The sequence below is a fragment of the Caloenas nicobarica genome, chromosome 1 (assembly GCF_036013445.1).
Source record: "Caloenas nicobarica isolate bCalNic1 chromosome 1, bCalNic1.hap1, whole genome shotgun sequence".
NCBI classification, from domain to species: Eukaryota; Metazoa; Chordata; class Aves; order Columbiformes; family Columbidae; genus Caloenas; species Caloenas nicobarica.
Window position 1 is genome coordinate 15,518,881 of NC_088245.1, and position 19,169 is coordinate 15,538,049.

Sequence of the window (19,169 nt, forward strand, 5' to 3'; positions counted from 1 at the left end):
CAGCAGCACAACTGAATGGCCGAGGTTCGTGCCAGCCAATGTGATCATTACAGACAGACATACACCTCCAAAGGCTGATTTAAATCCTTCTCCATGGGCTGAATCCAGACTTGCGTTCAATTTCCTGGCAAGTTACAGTGCCAGAAATTGCACATGTACCTCCCCAAGCACATCAAACACGAGACCTTCCCTTCTCCCTGACTGTGAGACCTGTGACAGATTTGCTTATCTCGAAAATCCACAGTGTTTCAACATACATAATTTGTTTAAATGGGATTATCAGACTAACTCAAACAGCTGCTTTTCCCCCAGTCACTAGCGAAGAGAATCCCTGCTTTTTGTACTCCTCCTTTCGCGGAATTCAGGCTGGATAACGGGGTAATGCCAAGGCCCTTTGAAATGCCTGCCAACACAAACACTGCCACCATTGCACATGCACCCTGTGTGCACAAAATCAGATCCTTTCTGCACCTCCAGTATTCTCGGCTCTGTGGTTTTCATCCTTTAACTACGTGGAACCCTAATTCTTTTTTTTTTCCCATGCATCGACCAGGAATTACCTCAATCATGTTTTTGTTAATTAAGAATGGCTTGTGTAGCCCATTGGCCTCCATACATCTTATCTGCCATAAGTTTCAGTGACGTTAGTTCGCGGTACTATCTGGTTCCCAGCTTTTCTTAGCATTTTATTTCTAGGAAGCAAGTATACAAAGTTTCAGGTCTGAATCTGGCTTTTTACTCATTGTGGTTGTGCTGGCTGGTGGTCAAGGCTTTGATTTGTCTGTAAAGACAGACACTTTACATTCCAGTCTGAGGACACGTGTTTATTTAGCAGAGCTACAACTATGATGAGGTACTGTCTCCTGTGTGTGAAGGGCTGTCACAGATGCGACTCTGTCACCCAAATGGGATCCCCAGCCTCCTCCTGAAAGGAAGAGACCTGCCCACAAGTTCTTCATACAAGAGATCCAGCACTTTGGAATAAAATCTTCTTATTCAGCCCAAAAAACCCCAAATGTGATGATCTTCTGAGCACTCTGCTAAGGCTACCTGTTAAAGGTCAACCTGTTAAAGCTGTTGGAGAAGGTTAAGGTTATATTTCCAGAAAATATCAGGCTAGGAAAGAGCTTTCTTTGTAGTTGCTCTTGTATTCAACTAAATTCTGTGGAGCAAATATAGTCTTACTTGAATGTCTTTTTAGCACTACAAGTATTATAACAGCGTATCATTTAGCCCCCAGGGTGCCTGGAACTCTGGTAAGAAACACTTGTGTGTATAAAGGATATGTTACTTCAATATACAAAGAGAGGTAGTTTAAAGGGAAAGCATTTTACATTACTCATTTACAACAAAAATACAGAAATCCTCTGATAAAAGTCTACCCTTACATAACTCCTATGCAATGCAAATATATAATAGTTATCTCCTCACAGACAGGAGGATGCACCAACAAATAAGCATACAGCTCAGAAAATTTTCAAAGATTAATAGATGTCAGGACAGGAAGACAACAAGGCAACACCGTTCAGAGAGCTTGTCTAGAGAAACCTTGTAATGTTGTCTCTGAGTGGCAAATTAGACTCATTACTTTTGGTGTCAGAAACTTTTAGAGACTGAGGAAATCCTACCTGTATCTTATATTTAGGAGTACTTAATAGAATGCTATTAGACTAGGGCCCTTGTAGGAAGTGTGAACTCCTTTTCTTCACATTTCTATTTCTGATCTCTTTCATTCCCTCTCTCAAGTCCCAGCACCACAAGATGATGAAATATTGCATCACCACCTAATCCTGAGACCTCTGACAGCAGCCACAGAAACTCCTGAGTTTCCCCACCCCTTAAGAATAACCAATAGTCTTAAAGATCTGCTCACACACACTCTGCTACCACAAGGAGTACGTCTCTCTCTGACAAACTCAAACACATATGAACAGACAAAAATAGGTATTCAAGCCAATAAGAGGTATTATGTGAGTTTTACATCTCAGCTGATGTGTGTACGTATGTGGTATGGAGGAAACAGCTTGCACTCCCACCCCTGTGCTTTAAATACCTATTCTGAAGTTTAAGAGCCTAAATCGGTAAAATGGGAGAAAAAGCCTTCAGCAGATGTATCTCAGAAGGTTTCTGAACACCTGCTGTTTCCTGTTTTGAAAGCCTGAGATGTTTCAAGTGAGGGATTTCTGCAGAATCTTGATCACCAGGAGCACCGACCTAGCAGGAGAAAAGGAAAGAGCGGGTATTTCTCGGAGAAGTGTCTAGAGACACGCAAGACTCCTCTTTTCCTTGTTTGAGCTTTCCTGACTCTGCTCTGCCTATAGAGGTTCACAGAGAACATTTTGGATAAGGCCACAAGACTACTTTCATGCCCAGCAGATCTTAAAAGATTCCCCTGGACGCACCTCCCTGGGAACCCAAGTTCACATAGGAGACATCTGACAGAGGATCTATCTGCCCACTGGTGTCCCTTCCAAGGCATGCAGCAAGAGCCCAGCCTTTATTTGCTCTTCTTCTGGACTCCCTCCAATCCCTGGGGGCCTCCTACTGCTTCCCCAAGCAATGACCCAGAACCAGCCTAAAAAGAGACAGGCTGCCTTTCCCATGAAAAAAAAGCTGTGAACGGAAGACAGACCTGCAGGCAATGCTTAGTGAGCAGTTATATCCATCACACGAGCAGCCACCATACCTAGAACACGATGCAAAAGCTGAACTAAAATCCAACTCACACTTCCTCTGCTTGTTACCAAGTTATAGCAAGAAGAAAAACTTACTTTTGATACCAAAGTTACCATATGATTGTGCATATGGACAAAGCAACTGCAATGACGTTAACACAACTGATCTCATATTTACACTACCAGTTTTCAGAGCAGAGCTGTAAGATAAAGAGAATCTGTCAATTTATTTTAAATCCTGCACTGAATGCATCATAAAGTACTTACAACCCAATAAGAAAACTCCAACTTATAAATTCTGCAAGAAAGGAGAAAGCTACCTACCACTCCATCGGGAAGCGCAATGTATCCCACACTGTTTTTTTCTTTTTAATTTTCATTACGTAAGAAAGCAATGACAAAACTGAATGTAGCTATTGCTGAGATTAGGCAAGCAGGCTCTGGCTTTGTTAGCACAGGACCTACAAAGCTTCTCCATTTAACTTTTTTCTCTGCTGGCAGTATAGAAAATAAATAAATAAATAACCCCCCAAACTACTAGATACTATTTCCTAAATTGCAACGGAGTCAGTCTGTCAATGACAACAGAACATTTACATCCAGTTCCAACATATGCTGGTATATAAAGTTGTTGCTGAGCATTTCATGTGGCTGTTATTCTTTATCTCTGTGCTCCATGAAACCAACATAAAAACTGATGTTTGACTGTGCAGAGGACACAAAAGATACCATCTTACATTCTTCCAACCTCCAGAACTCCCATTTAAGATCATGACAGCAACTCCTTGTCATATTTTTTACAGCTGAAAGATAAAGGAAATAATTGCATTTTGACTGCACCCCACAAGATTATATTAGCAAAATGATTGCTTCTTTGCATGACTAATTTTGATTAAATCAGCTTCATTTAAATACCAAATTGTGTTCTTCACCTTCCTTCATTAAGCTATGGTATTCCTGACTCTTTTAAAGTTCCATTTTTATATGGTAAAATGTGCATTTCAATTTATTGTACAGGCTGTTCTTGAAAAAAAAAGACCAGCAGATAATTTGTGGGAACAGATTTAAGTCATATTTGGAAATCAACAGGAATAAAATAATGTTAAAATGTGTATTTCCAAAGAATATATGACCTATAAAGAGTGTCTTTGGTGACAGGAAAGTTTGTATTACTTGATTTGCCACAAAAGGCAATAAAGAAAATTGTGCTGTTTATAGAGGAGCTGAAGATTAACTGCAAAAATTTAATATTTTATTAACTTACTAAATCCTGAAAAGACGAAGGTTTTCAGTTTACCTCCTTTTCTCAAATATAATACATAAACCAATTTATTCTTTCATTGCAAATGACATTATGCTGATCTCTAGCTATTTTGAAAGTATTTTATACAGTTCTGCTTGAAGTCAACATGAAACGTGTCATTTGCTCCAGCTGTAAATGATTCCCTTTATAATTGTCTTTTGACAAATGACAGTCTTTTTTATTCAGCTGTTCAAATCTCCATATGTTTGTGCATCCCCAAATAAAGTCCCTGGATTGTAACAGGATTAGTCGGCAAACTGGATACACTTGTGTTCCTGGAATGATCCATCTGGGGATCCAGCCAACAGCAACACAAAAAGGCTTCCTATTTTGATAAGGTTTTTAATCTCTTTTAAAGCGTTCAGTGATACACGTGCTGTGCAAAGCTGAACTTCTTTGACTGATATTACTCATTATGTGAGGCAAAATCAAGCACAAAATGAGTCTTTACTGTATTTCCCCTATGCTGCACACATATCAAGTGAAGGTTGTTAAAGGTTTTTACTTTGCTTTCACCTTTGTAAAAAGAGGAACTTGAGGCCAGTACAGAGTTACGATTTCTTACAGCCACGGCTCAGTGTAACGTATACTCATTTTGAAACTCCCTGTTTACACAGTAGTTTCTCAGTTACTTTCTGCTTCAGGCTGGTATTACAGTTCTTAATGTTGTTATGCAAACGATTTTTTCAGTCAAAGGAAATCCACTGCTATAATGACAATTATCCAACCTGTTATAGTAGCATCTATATGAGTAACATACTAGTTAGTTCCTTCTGATATTTTCTTTTTATGGAAGTTAATACGCATACCTAGAAAAATGAAATTAATTTTTATAGTCTTTGTTGCAACCTATGGTCTTGTGAAGCGCTGCCTGAAGATGTAAACCTTATGTCAGCATGGCTTTCAGGGCAAGTGTGCGGGCTCCGTGCCATACAGGGTTCACCTGTGAATCTTATTGTAAGATCAGGGTCAAAAAAGGTCTCAGCACAACCACGGAAAGAGTTTTGCTGTTCATTCCAAACAAAAGCTGCGGAGATACAAACCCTCAGCTCCATTCAGAGCCAAAGAGCCAGCAGCCAGGGAGGAGAAAGCAGTGAGGGGGAGTTGTTTGTTTGAATTGGAAGTGAATGGTTATGCCTGAGCTGCATTTGGAGTCCTGGCACTGTAAGGTTGATGAATTAATCCTCCTGCTGTGGGCAGCCTTGGCTGGAGTACGACTATGTCCAGTTTTGAGCAGTGCCTTCCAAAAACAACGTGGCCCATTTGGCAGGAGCCCGGAGGCAAGCTACAGGAATCGCGGGAGGTTCAAGAAACATGACCTTAAAGGAGAGCGCCAGGACTGCCCAGTCTGGAGACGGAAAAATAGTAGGAAAACAAGATACAGCACCTTTGAACAAGTAGCTGAAAAAAAGAAAAAAAAAAAAGGAATGAAGACAAGTAAGAGGGTAAACCCGCAGGAGCAGACATCTAATAAGACAGAACGAAAATCCTTCCAAAGGAGAAGGCCACTGCATGGTAGAGCGGATTGCTGGCTCCAGGGGTTTTTGAGGACAGCTTAGACAAAATAACTTTGTCCTGGCCTTAGCGTGAGGGGCTGCATGGGCCGTCAGCAGCGCCTGGCACCGGCCTGGCCAGGCAGCCCCGGCCCCGCTGCGGGCACCGAGCAGCCAGCCCGGGGCCCCGGGCCATGAACGACTCTTAAAGCTTCGGCCAGAGAGGTTTTGCTGCCTGTACTGCCACCAGGACAGGTCCTGCGTGCCTTGTGCTGGAGGTTAAACCACACCTGGGCTGTGGTGCTTCACCTCGATGGCGGATGTAGCCCCGCTCCGGCTGATGGGGCCGGACCGGGCCAGCGGGTGCCGGGCCGCGGCTGGGCTGCCCGCTGCCTCCAGGCGGCAAGGCCGGGCACCGCGCTCGAAAGACCCGCCGAGTGTCCCGGCCCAGCGCCGCCCCCTCCCCGGGCCCCCGCCTCGCTCGGGGGAAGGGGCCCGGGCTCGTCGGGCCGCGGCGGGGGCCGAGCGCCCCGGGGCCGCGGCGGGGCCGGGCGGCGGCGGCCGAGCGGGGCGGGGAGGCCCACAGCCGGTTCCCTCTTTGCCCGGCGTGTGATTGGCGGCGGCTGCGGAGCTGCCTACCGCCGGCCATGGAGCCTCCCCTCCGGCCCCCGGCCCGCTCCGCTTCCTGCTGAGGAAAACACCTGTGCGGAGCTGGAGCCGGGGCTGCGGCCGCGCCGCTGCGGTGAGTAGCGCCGTCCCGGGGGCCGCCCTTGCCCCAGGCCGGCGCTTCCCGGCCCTGCCCGGGGCCCGGTCTCGCAGGTGGCAGCGGGGCCGCAGGGCCGGGGCGGCGCGGCCCGGCTCCCCGCGGCGGCGGTGGGCAGACCGCCCGGCGGGCGCGCCCCTGGCTGGGGGGCCGCGCTCCCCGGCTGCCCCGCCGGGCTGGGCGCGGCGAGGTTCGCCCTCCTGCGGCGGCGGCTGGGCTGCGGCTCCCGCGGGCGCTGCGGGGCGGCGGGGCCCCGGCCGCCATCTCGGGGCGGCGGGGAGCGGGGCGGGCGCGGCCCCGGGGCCCGGCCGGTGGGCCGGCTGAGGGAGGCAGCCCCGGCCCGCTGCTCCCGGGCCTTCCAGCGGGGCGGGTGTGCGGGACGGGAGGCAGCGCCGCGGGCGCCGAGGCGAGGGCTGAGCGCCGTTCGCTGCCCGGCCCCTGGTACCGACTAACATCCCAGCCCAAGCACGAGTTACAGGTTTGATGCAAAACCTGCTGAGGACGCTGTTAGCATGTTGACTAAAACAGTGCAAAGTGAAGGATCACACGAGACAGCGGTAGCTGTTCCCTCTGGTCTTAAGATCTATGAGTCAGCTCTGCTACAACATAGCTTTTAAGCAATAAACAACTATATTTCCTCATCTAACAAATAATCACCTCTTGTGTCTGTCCGGTACGTGTAGACCATAAAACCTTCATCCGCCACAAATTGTCTGAAATAATAGCTGAGGGCATTCAGGGGCTGGTTGTCTGTGGATCACGCTGCCAAAGAGCCGTGTTTGAAGAGCTGGGCACGAGTTGAATGATGGGCCCGATAGCGAGTGTGTCCCTGCAGGAGCCACAGCTGCCATCTCCGCGTCTTTACACTCCATGAAGTGCTGGTTTAAAGGTAGATCACTATCACTCTCATAACTACAGTTAACTAGAACTTTGCCAGAATTGTTACCTGCGTTTTTTGGAACCAGCTAGAAGTTATTGTTTGTTCCAGAAGCACCCCCAAATAGATACCTCATGGAGAAACGAAAATATGTGAAGGTCTGTTATGAAGGCAGGGAGTCCTAGAAATATTCCAGCCATGAGAGCAGTCACATTCACTGTACAACCTCCTGGCGGAGATGTTCAGCTGTACCTGCTGATCAGTACACTTTTTGATGGAGAATGTGACTATATCTCTGAAATTTGCTTGCTAATGGGAAGCTGCACTGATTTTTATTCCCGTGGGAGCTTGTAGTTGCTGGAAGATTTGACAAAAGAACTGAGCAAAGCAGTTTTTGTTGTTGTGTTCATTCTTAACGTGTTAGTGCTGTATCTTACCTGCATAGTTCAGCACTGGATCATTGTAGATGTAGGGAAGATATATTGTACTCCTACCCAGCAAATGCAGAGTGGCCTTCTGGTACAGGACAATGCAGCAGATGGAGTATGCTGCTTGGAAAACTTTGGTTCGTGTCATAGGTGGGTGTTTTTTTCATTTATCTTAAAGTGCGAATGTAAATAGATAATTATATTTGCATAATGTGGGCACAAGGTGATTCTTACTCTGATAGAGAGTCCCTATTTTCTTGCAGGTTATGTTGTCTGGGAAGGAGCTGATACAAAAGTGAAAAGAATAATTTAAAAATAAGGTTTTCACATGGTGGATTAAACCAGAAGCAGAAACTATTATAGAATAAGCATAAGAATAACTGGTGGAGAATAAGTAACTGGTAAAACTCTAACAAAGCACTGGCGTTTGACAGCTATCTTGAAATTTTTTGTAGCAGACTATATGAAGTAATTAATGATAATACGACATCGTTTTTTTAAAGCACCTTTCAACCAGTGTTCGCAAAACCTTGAACAAGTTTACTGATTAATTTATCTCCTAATCCTGCTGTGAATTATATTTCAGTCTCAGTTATCCTAAACGGTGCTGGCTTCATTCCCTTGTGTTCCCTTCCTTACCATTCCTGCAAGTGATGAGTCAGATTAAGGAACTGATCCAGCTGAAAACTAACCAGTTTTTGTTGTTGTTACGATCAGTTTGCTGACCTGCGTGATGAGATAGTAACATGACTGGAAACAAAGGCAAGCCTGTTTACTTTTCTTAGTTACCCTTTACAGGCCCATCTCCTCCTGCTCCATTGCACCCCATCAGGATTTGTGGACTAGTGGTAGGACATTTCTCCTAATACAGGGAAATTTGGGTTTAGAATTGAATTAAATTAGAATTAATAATAAAAAAGAGGGATTTTTTTTTTTGTGGTGGTGTTGCAGTAGGCATATAGAAATATCAGTACTGTAAGTAATACTTAAGCTTGACACAGAGGTTTTAGGAAGTTATTTTAAATTATTTTCATTTCTAAACATCCAAGTGTTCTGATGCATATGCACAAGGAAATATGCTTTTGCTTTGCCTACACATGGGTTAGCAGGAAATAGATACAATTTGGTGTCATCCTAATAACAGGGACACTTTTGTGTCTCATTGCAGAGACAGATTAGAGACAGTCATCACTCCAAGAATTGGCTTCTGAAGCTGATAAAGAGGGGTCAGAGCTGAAATAGAGATGGAGATTGGACTGGACTAGACATGGCAGGTCACAGCCCAAATGAACATGGGTCAGAGTATCAAACAATGATATTCTCTGAACAGTGTACAGAGTAGCTCCCTGCTGCATGAGATAGAGATGCTGCTTTCAATTTTCCTGATGGCCTTGATCAGTGGAGTAGAACTAGAATAGCTTAGAGGAGATGGAACACTTGTGTGTATATGTGTTTGAAAAATTAATCTTTAAGTGCATCTCACATGGCAGCAAGATGAGGACATTTTAAACCGGCAAGCTTTCTTAGGACTGGCAAAACCCAATGAAACGGTGATGAGTTCAGGTTTACTTAATAGGGTCAGCACCACTTTTAGAACAAGGGATGTTTGCACAAAACATTTGTAACCTGTTGGCATGAAAAAAGCCCTCACTGCTAGTTGCTTATGTTTAAATGAAGAAAAATATGCGACTGTATTACACATTTTAGAAATTGTACTTCAAAATACAGGCTCTGCAAAGGCATTGCAAAGTCAAGCTCTCCAAAGTCAGGGAATTTCAAAGAATAGGTTTTGCAAAATCCATTTTCCCCTTCAGCATAGTTCTTTTTTCTTCCCTAAAACTCCAGCTCATTTTCCTTTTTATGTGAAAGCGGCCGCTTCTTTCTTCTCTGTCATCCTGGGCACTGCTGTTTGGGTTACAGGTACTCAAGTTTTCTGAGTGCTTTTTTCGGCTGAGGGGAGGACCAGAGAGGAAAGCAGCATGTAGTGCTGAGATGCCAGAGAGTGTAGCTGATGAGTACTGACAGGCTGCACGTGGGCGAAGGATGAACGTTGGAGATGTCATGGCCAAGAGGGGTAGATTTCATGGCAGCAACAAAATGTTCAGGGCAACTTCACCACTTCGTTGAGAAATTTCCAATACTGGCTGTGAAAGGCAGAGGGAACTAGGACAGAGTGTGTTTTCCCCAAACTCACTTCCTGAGAAAAATAACCTCTAAAAAGAAATCAATCTTTGCTGCCAAGCAAAATGATGCTCTGCAAAAGAAGAGCTATGTCAAGGGTATTTTTTTAACCATTAATTTCAGAGGTTGTGAGATCATTGGAGGCAGGTAAGAGACTATCAGATTTTTTTGCCAATACAGAAGGAACATTTTTTTTCCCCCCTTTTTAATAAGAAAGGTGTCTTACAAGATAGGAAGTGTGCATATGTTAAAAAAAAAAAGACACCACCACTTTGCTGTTGCTAAAAGACCTTTCAGTTGTTTCGTAATTATTGTAGGATATATGCTGCTGTAGGATATGTACTGCTTATTGCTCTTCAGAATGGTCAGTATTTCACTGGAAAAGTCTTAAGGCAAAAGGGTAAGACTAGAGGTTTTTCCTGTATTTTCCTTCTGATTTGTACATGTTTTCCCAAATCTTTTCCTGTGGGGATTTTTTTTTTTTTTAAAGGAACAGCTCTTCAGGTTGTAGTTAACTACCAGAATTATGGTTGAAAGCCCATGGTTTAAAATCTTCCAGAATCTTAAATCATCATAATTTCTAGTGGATTTCACTGTGTGTTTGTAATCATAAATGGATGAGTTAAAAACACTAGGAGAAAGTTTGCCTGGCAGTTCTGTTCCTGAGGTTAGCACACAATATCCTGGGCAGATACCATCTCTGTGTGCCACCTTTACGGAGACTGACTCAAACAACGCTGATGAATTTAAGTTGGGAGTCTTCAAATGGCTATCACCATGAACACAAAAATAAGCAAACACTGCAGATTTACTTGTCTTTTATTTAGTATTTTTCTTTAACTCTTTTATAAAGTAGTTAGGCTCTCTAAAATATATTGGTTAAAAAACTTTTATTAGGATTCATTAGATTTATTGCCTGGCTTACTCTTTGCTATTTTTAAAAGACTTTTAGCATGTCTCCTGTGCACGTGTGTTAAAATGACATTGGTGTACTGAAGGTGTATTTTTACTGTTGTAACAGGAAAAGCATTCTGACTTCTTTTAAAATGAGCAATCATATGTATAATCAACTCGGTTACAACTTCCTTCCTGGTAAGTGCAGCACTTCCTTTGCATCTGGATATGAGGGTGAGCAAGAAAAGCAGAACAGCTTAAACAAAGATTTTTTTTGTGTGAATGATCTTCCCTTAGAAAAATAGGAACTTCAGAAATTAAACAAATGAGTCGTCTTCAGCAATTCAGCCTTTACTACCTTATAAGCAGGTAATATTTCCTTGTTTTTTGTCAATTTTAGAAGTAGGGTATCCACAGTTGTTGCTTTCCGGAACTTGAAAAGAGAATTTTAGTTAGCATGTTATGTTGTTTCAGTTTAACCTTTTGTATTATCTTCTTGTTTTGTTATCTGCTAAGGCATCGTTACATTTGGTTTAGTTTTTACAGCAGTTAAGAGAAAGATTTTATGTGTAAAAAGCATCGTCTGGAAAAGTTGTTTAGTACATTGCCGTAACTTAAACTGAGTATAAGAAAGCTCAAGGGGCAGCTTGTGCGAGCACGCCCAGTCAGTGCCACCTCTTCCAAGCTCTCGCTGAATCATTTCCACTTTAGTATTGTCCAATGGAAATTAACTGTGAGCAACAGTATTTTTTGTTTACTGAAAGCTGATAAGGCAGGCTGCTCGTGCTCAAAGTTGTTTTACAGGTGTTTTAGGTGTGATTTGATGTACAGGGTAATAAGTTGACATCAGCTTGGGAGTTTTTTCTTCTATAATAAACTAATACTTTGTACTGGAAGTATTTACTTTTAAAATGGATGGATGTTATCAGTCTGGTGAATTGATTTATTTAAAAGAAGCACATCTAAGGATGCTAGGCTTGAATTTAGATGCACGTTAAATATCTGTCTTCCAAAGTAGTCCATGACTTTTGAATCCTAAGGGCTTTTTTTTTGGTGTAAGTCCTCATTCCTCATCACTAAAAAGCGATGCAGAGGAAAATGGGAATAGGCTCAGCTTTGTCCAGTCTGAAAATAAATTGCTTGTTTTGTTACTTTCTGTCATTCCTAGAGCTCGGTAGGATCACATTCTGCTCATACGCAGTAGCGTGTCTTTTGATTTCTATGAAAATCCCTGTATGTTAATATCAGCAGCATCAAAACAGATGAGGCAGCAGAAGGATCAGTGCTTTATCAAATACAAGCGAGAACAAATCAGTATGGAGGAAATATACATGCAGACTGCTTATCTCTGTGAAATCTGGGAAGGCTGTTTAAAAGCTCTATTTTAATTATTTAATCATTGAGGGTTTATGTGTTTGTTTTTGTTGTTGTTGTGGGTTTGGGTTTTGTGTTTGGGTTTTTTGGTTGTGTTTATTTGTTTTGGTCGTTTTTTAAAATATTTGTTATTGAATAGATTACATGTAAGTTGGCTTATATAAATCAAGTATTTATGACCAGAACTTAAAGGGAAATATAAAAAGCATATACCTAGCAGGATTCTGACTGGACTGTGATTTTAATTGAGAGGAATTAAAAAGTAAGAGTAAAGAAAAATATAAATGAGAAGGTAATCAAGTATTTTTTCTTTGTTTTGCTAGATTTCTTCTGGCATGGAGTTGGGGGATTATGAACAGCCGGTTGTTATGAGAGAGGAAAACAAGCGAAGGAGGAGAAGAATGAAACCTCATTGTACATCGAGTAATTTGTCATCAATGGAACTGATATCCATTGAGTTCATTTTACCTACAAGCAACAAACATACTAAAGTACCGGAAATGATGTTACTCGAAATAGCTGGCAACTGTACGGTTGAGCAAATGAAAGCACAGATTTGGATGCGTGCAATAGAGATGAGTCAAACCGCAGACTACTACCATGCATTCACCCCAGATCAATTTATTCTGCAGTATCAGAAGAAAGGGCAGTGGTATGAGATTTATGATAAACATCAAGTATTACAGACATTAGACTGCATACTGTACTGGAAAGTATTACAGAAAAAGGTAGGCAAGATATATGTCGTCCAGAAACAAAAACCATCAGAAGAAGTTCAGGAATTTCAGCGGCAGCTTAACAATTTAATTGGTTATGATGTCACTGATGTAAGCAACGTGCATGATGATGAGCTAGAATTTACCCGTCGCAGGTTAGTCACTCCACGAATGATAGAGGTAGCCTGTAGAGATCCCAAATTGTATGCAATGCACCCATGGACTACATCTAAACCACTCCCAGAATATTTATTTAAAAAGATCACTAATAATAACATTTTCATAATCATACATAGAGGAACAACTAGCCAAAAAATTAAAGTGTCAATAGATGACACTCCAGATATGATTCTCCACAGCTTTTTCACAAAAATGGCAAAGAAAAAGTCTTTGATGGACATTCCTGAAGATCACAGCGAACTGGATTTTGTTCTTAGGATTTGCGGCAGAGATGAGTACATTACTGGAGAGACACCAATCAAAGATTTTCACTGGATAAGACAATGCCTTAAGAATGGGGAAGAAATCCACCTTGTCTTAGACAATCCCCCTGACCCAAATGAGGATGAGGTTCAGAAGGAAGAGTGGCCCTTGGTGGATGACTGTACAGGAGTTACAGGGTATCATGAACAATTGACAATAGATGGAAAAGATCATGAGAGAGTCTTCACTATCTCATTGTGGGATTGTAATAGGAAATTTAGGCTGAAAATAATTGGCATTGATATCCCAGTTTTACCAAGAAATACTGATCTCACTGTGTTTGTGGAGGCTAACATTCAACACGGGCAGCAGCTCCTTTCACAGAGGAGGACTTCATCGAAGCCTTTTACTGAGGAGGTTCTGTGGAATATTTGGTTGGAGTTTGATATCAAAATCAAAGACTTGCCTAAAGGGGCACTCCTGAATCTTCAGATATACTGCGGCAAAGCACAGGGGCTGTCCACAAAGACGAACCTTCAGTCACATGAGTCCCCCAACTCTGATTCGAAGTGCAAAACTCAGCTTCTCTATTACGTAAATCTTTTGTTGATAGATCACCGTTTCCTGCTACGCAGTGGAGAGTACGTGCTCCACATGTGGAAAATTCCAGGCAAGGGGGAAGAACAAGGAAGTATCAATGCAGACAAGCTCACATCAGCAACTAATCCAGATAAAGAGAACTCAATGGCCATCTCTATTGTGCTGGACAAATATTGTCACCCAATTGCCTTGCCCAAGCACAGGATAGCGTCAGACCCCCAAGGGGACAGGACACGAGCCGAAATGCCCAACCAGCTTCGCAAGCAACTTGAAGAAATCATAGCAACTGACCCACTTAATCCACTTTCTCCTGAGGACAAAGAACTGTTGTGGCACTTCAGATATGAAAGCATAAAGCACCCCAAGGCATATCCTAAGCTGCTTAGCTCCGTGAAATGGGGACAACAAGAAGTAGTGGCCAAAACTTACCAGTTGCTAGCTAAGAAGGAGGTTTGGGATCAAAGCACTTTAGATGTTGGACTCACAATGCAGCTTCTGGACTGTAACTTTTCAGATGAAAATGTCCGAGCAATGGCAGTTCAAAAACTGGAAAGTTTAGAAGATGATGATGTTCTTCATTATCTTTTACAACTTGTGCAGGTGAGGTATATTTGCATTCTTGAAATCTGCCTTCCTGGAATATTTGCATTACCCCATCATCATTCCAGTCTTGGTGGGTCTAGTTAGTAATCCCTTTTTTTGAAGTCCTCAGTGTTTAGTCAAAGCAGTGGTAGTAACCAAATTAACCCAAAACACGCTTTCTACATTTTGCCTATACTGTTATTTTTGTGTTACCATGGCCTTGTGTCTTAACAATTTGTGTCTTGCGTTTACAGTAGTTTGTTTTTTCTGGAAATTGTCAACACTAGTGCAGCTATGATGGAGCAAATCCAAACTGTGCTGTCTCTAATCCTGTCTGTCTCAGGTCTGAATCACATAGCACTGAAGAATTGTTGACCGGCTTTACCAACAGTTTAGGAGGAATGTAGACATAAAGGAAGTGAAGGCAGATGTTGACCTGGGCAAGGCCTGAAGAAAAATCTGGGGTTGGGTTTTAGGTCCAGAAAAACAGTGTAGTTACATAGCATATGGCAATGACTTCAGTCTTGTACTGTTAAGGGGGGACCAAATTTATCTAGAAAAATTTTTAAAAGTAAATGAAGAGTTTCTAGGACTCCATAAGAAGATTAATTTGTTCTGGGAAGTTGGGTGAGAAATTGTGCTTTTAGTGGCGATGAATCACCACTGTATCGATTTGAAGCGCTTTGTGTGTGAATCTTCCAGATGAAATGTTGAGGTTTATATCAGTTATACAAGAAAATTGGTTTGTTTGCTTTTTCACAACACGGTGCCGGAGCTGGGCCGGCTGTCAGCGCAGAGTCACGTCTGAAGGCTGATGAAAAGGTGTAACCCTGCGGTTCTTCCTGGTAAATGCGTCCCCTGAAGCAAGGCAGCTCCGCAGGCTCCCCACACCTGACAGGGCCCTGGTTTGTGCAGAAAGGCTGTCTCTGCAGAGCAGGAAACACGTTTTTCAAAGAATCAGAGGACAGAATTGGCATTCAAAATTAAAAAAAAAAAAAAAAAAGGAACTGCTGCAGCCTGGGAACCTGCAGGATGGGGTTTTTAATTTCTGTGGGTTCTGATAGAGCCCAGGTTCCCAGGAAAATTATGTTAGCATTTCAGATTTTGCTGTACATCAGTAGTGCTTTAAACAAGGCCTTTTGAGCCTTGTCTTTGCTTGTCTGAAGATTAGGCTCCTCAGGCAGAATTTATGCACTTCTGCATTAACCAAAGGAGCTGCTACGGTTACCTCATTGGGCCTCCCACGTAGCTGCTGCTATATATACGCTTGGCATGTGAGCTTTTGCTGTCTACATGTGGCTCAGCAATTTTATTCACTTTCGTATCCAAATTAGGGGTTTGGGGTAGTGATAGGTTGATATCAAAGTACCTGAGAGAATGAGGGAATTTTTAAAAATTTGTTTCTGAAATTATTTGGTTTTGAAATTATTTCTTTTCAGGAAGTACAAATCTGGAGTGTTTTAAAAAGAATAAATCTCTCTAACAGTAAATTACTGTAGCATAAAATCAGAGTAGCTTAATTTCGTCGTCTCATTTTTAGTAAGAAACATAGTAAGAAATTAAAAGATTGCTATCTCCAAAAAGGAAAAACATACTAAATCCCAGCATTTACCTCTCCGCTGCTTCCTTGGCTAACAAAGGAGTGCAAGCCGTCAGCTACCTGCAGCAGTGTTGGTACCACAGAGTATTTGAAAATCCACATTTTTCAGAGAATGGTGTCAGCCATTCCTCTGCTCTAACAGACACAGCTGAGATGTCTCTTCTGCAAATGGTCATCACTTTTCACATGCATGCCTTCATGAAAGCTTTATGCCTTATATCACTCTGCACGGGATATTCCCGTTTTACCTCCCAGTAGACTTAGAAGCCAAACAAACATTTTATTTCCCCCCAGGTTTATCTCAAATAGAAGCAGCTGTGCCATAAATAAACCTATTGAACTTCCTGTAAAGGTCAGTTGTTCTCTGTGCAGTTGATAAAACATGGATAGGATAGTTAAAATACAACAATATCCATTGTAAAGCAAACACTAGTGACTGTGTTGCTTGTATGTGGCAGTGAGTAAAGCTCTCCTGGTGAATTGTCAAGGCAAAGGTACGTGCAGGGACCTGCTGAAGTGCCAGCAGATGCTTTTTAATGGCTAGCTATTAAAATGTTCATATTTGACTTTATGAAGAAAAAATAAAACTAGGACTGACTTTTAAAATATTTATTTCTAAAACTTAAGCATGCTCATAATACATTTTTCTAATACTCTTTTATGTTAACCTGTATTTGCAACCTTAATATAAGGAGGTTTTGTTTTGAAGCGATGGCCGGTTGTTTGGCTGTATTTAATTCTTAAATTGTTTTTCAGGGATATGTAAGCAAATAAATTTTAATTTATGTAGTAATTATTGCTTTGGGGTGCCTTCTTGCAGTGAAAATAAATTTTTATTAAAAACCCCTCATACCTTCATCATCTCTCACACAAAGTAAAAGGATCTATATATTTTAAAATCAATTTATGTTTGTGAGTTCTCATTATCTTTCTTAAATAAGATGGTGTTGCTTGAGGAAATAAAACAGTATTGCAGAAATGGTCAAGACTGTTCTTGCAGAATTATGATACAATAGAAGGGCAAGTCTGGTGCTTGGCTTTCTCATCTGTCTCTTAGCCAGCAGCTGGAAAGAACAAGTAACATTTTATAAGTTGGTTCATTCCAGAAGGTTGACTGAAAAAGCTAAATTTTTTCTTTTTTCTTTTTTTTTCTGTTGAATAAACCCACAGGAAGTTTTACTTTTCAGAAACAGTGTTGATATTTTAATGGTAAAAAATGCAACTGTGTGCCACAGTACCTTTAAGAGTTTATAAAATAAAACCGTATGATTTGTTTGATGAATTTAGTAGACCTCTGCTGAAGGATTAGTTGCTTCTTTGCAAGCTGCAGACCACAGTGGTCTTCAAAGAGCCATTCTACTCTGTCGAATAACTGTGGCTGGAGGCTTGCATACTTTGTTGCTTCCAAAAGCTGACCATACTAGCTGCACCCAGCTCTCTGCACATCCCTTTGTTTTCCCTTCGTCTCCCTCCATGCTGCTTCCTGGCACTCTGCTTCGAGAACCTGAAGCTGTTCACCGTTCACCACCCCCCTCAGTCCACGACAGGGATTTTGTGACTCTATTCCAGGGATTGTATGCTTCTTATTTCTCTTTTCTTGCCATGGGGTATACATGCATACTTTTTTTCTTCCGCTAATCTTAATACAAACCTCCTATAAACTTGAGTCCCTCAAGCAACAGGAAAGAAGCTGCTGGAAAAAACACCTGAAGTGGACAAGTTCCCTGGCACAGGCCGGTACCTGGAAGTGGGAGGGTTTTCTGGTAGACCTATTCACTATCAAGTGAATATTGGGATGGGGGAGAGAATAACGGCAAAAAAATTCCAATCCTGACACTTCAAAAAGAGTTGTTGAGTTTTTGTTTCCACCCTTTTTTGGCAGTAGCTTGGAAATATCTGTGGGCTTGGGTGGAGCCAAGTGGCTCTTGGAAGAGAAAAAATACATCTGTGCTCATAGAGTCATTAAAAAAAAAGAAAAGCCTGGTGAATTCTTCCTCTTAATTGTTCTCCATTACTATAGGATGTGTATCAGAGCCTCTGTTCAATTTTGTCATTCATGTAGGGGCTAAAAGCCAGATCAGGAGCTCCAGAAAGCTGCTCCTGTATCCCGTGCTTGCTGGGGAGCCTGGCAGTGAACCCTGGTGCCCGAGTCCTGAATGCCGGATGTTGTCAAAAACCAGTGCTTTATTATTGACAGTTTTTATTAAAGAACAATTACAAATATGTCATTTCATTTGGCAGTAATCTTTCCAAGCCTTCCCAGTGTCAGTCAGACTGCAGAATGTTTTCTGATCTTGCTGGTTTTTGCTATGGCCTGAGAATTATGTTGTTTTGTTCACCTATCTTCCTGTGCTCAGATTGGCCGTGCTGGTTAACTACTCCCTACGTTGCTTTATTTATCGCATTAATAGTACACCTGGAAAGAACCTGTTGCAAAGAAAAAGTGCTTCTTGAGTCAAACACAGAAAAGCCTTGCTTTGTTTCCTTGAAAGACCTTCTTTCTTGTTGTACATTTTCTACTCCTGCAGCCGTGTCATTGGCAAAGTATAAGTGCAATGGGATCTTAAATATGTTAATAACATTTCTTCTGTGTTTGTGTTACTCAGGCTGTGAAATTTGAGCCATATCATGACAGCGCATTAGCCAGATTTCTGCTGAAACGTGGTTTGAGAGTAAGTACTTCAAAATACAGCCAACTTGTGCTAAAGGTACTGGCATTATTAAAACCTTTCATCAAGAAGCGCGTGGTGATCGTAGTATTTTTCTTTACCTCTAGAACAAAAGAATTGGTCACTTCTTGTTTTGGTTCTTAAGAAGCGAGATTGCCCAGTCCATGCATTATCAGCAGAGGTTTGCGGTCATCCTGGAAGCCTATCTTAGGGGCTGTGGAAAAGCAATGCTACACGATTTCATGAAGCAGGTTCAAGTAATTGAATTGCTGCATAAAGTCACGATGGAGATAAAATCAGTTTCTGCAGAAAAGTATGATGTCACTTCTCAAGGTATTTGCTAACAGGCATTTCTTCATTTGTAATAATACTGTTTTTTCTCTTCAGGTGTGAAAATCTAGGCATAAAATGGTGATGTTTATTTAGAAAATTCATGGATAATTTACTGTCAAAGGGCATTTTTATTACTTCTTTTAAAGTGCCAGTGTAAATTAATATTGATTGAACCAATAACACATTTGTTGGCTCATTCCACCCCAAAAGGGGAAGAATATCAATGTTCTAGACACGCAGTACTTTCCCATGCTTTGG

General features: G+C 41.9%; 1 protein-coding gene across 2 annotated transcripts in view; it reads left to right on the forward strand.

The window, feature by feature from the left end:
* Positions 1 to 5,985: 5,985 nt before the first annotated feature.
* PIK3CG (phosphatidylinositol-4,5-bisphosphate 3-kinase catalytic subunit gamma) overlaps positions 5,986 to 19,169 on the forward strand; it is a 33,913-nt gene continuing 20,729 nt past the window's right edge. Inside the window, exons 1-4 of one of the 2 annotated variants that reach the window (XM_065655881.1) lie at positions 5,986 to 6,213; positions 12,312 to 14,327; positions 18,516 to 18,581; positions 18,686 to 18,911. In XM_065655881.1, the coding sequence (XP_065511953.1) occupies positions 12,324 to 14,327; positions 18,516 to 18,581; positions 18,686 to 18,911 (2,296 nt within the window). In that variant the 5' untranslated portion in view covers positions 5,986 to 6,213; positions 12,312 to 12,323. Of the gene's footprint in view, positions 6,214 to 10,907; positions 10,984 to 12,311; positions 14,328 to 18,515; positions 18,582 to 18,685; positions 18,912 to 19,169 lie in introns of those variants that run through there. The other variant, XM_065655890.1, reaches the window with a different exon arrangement.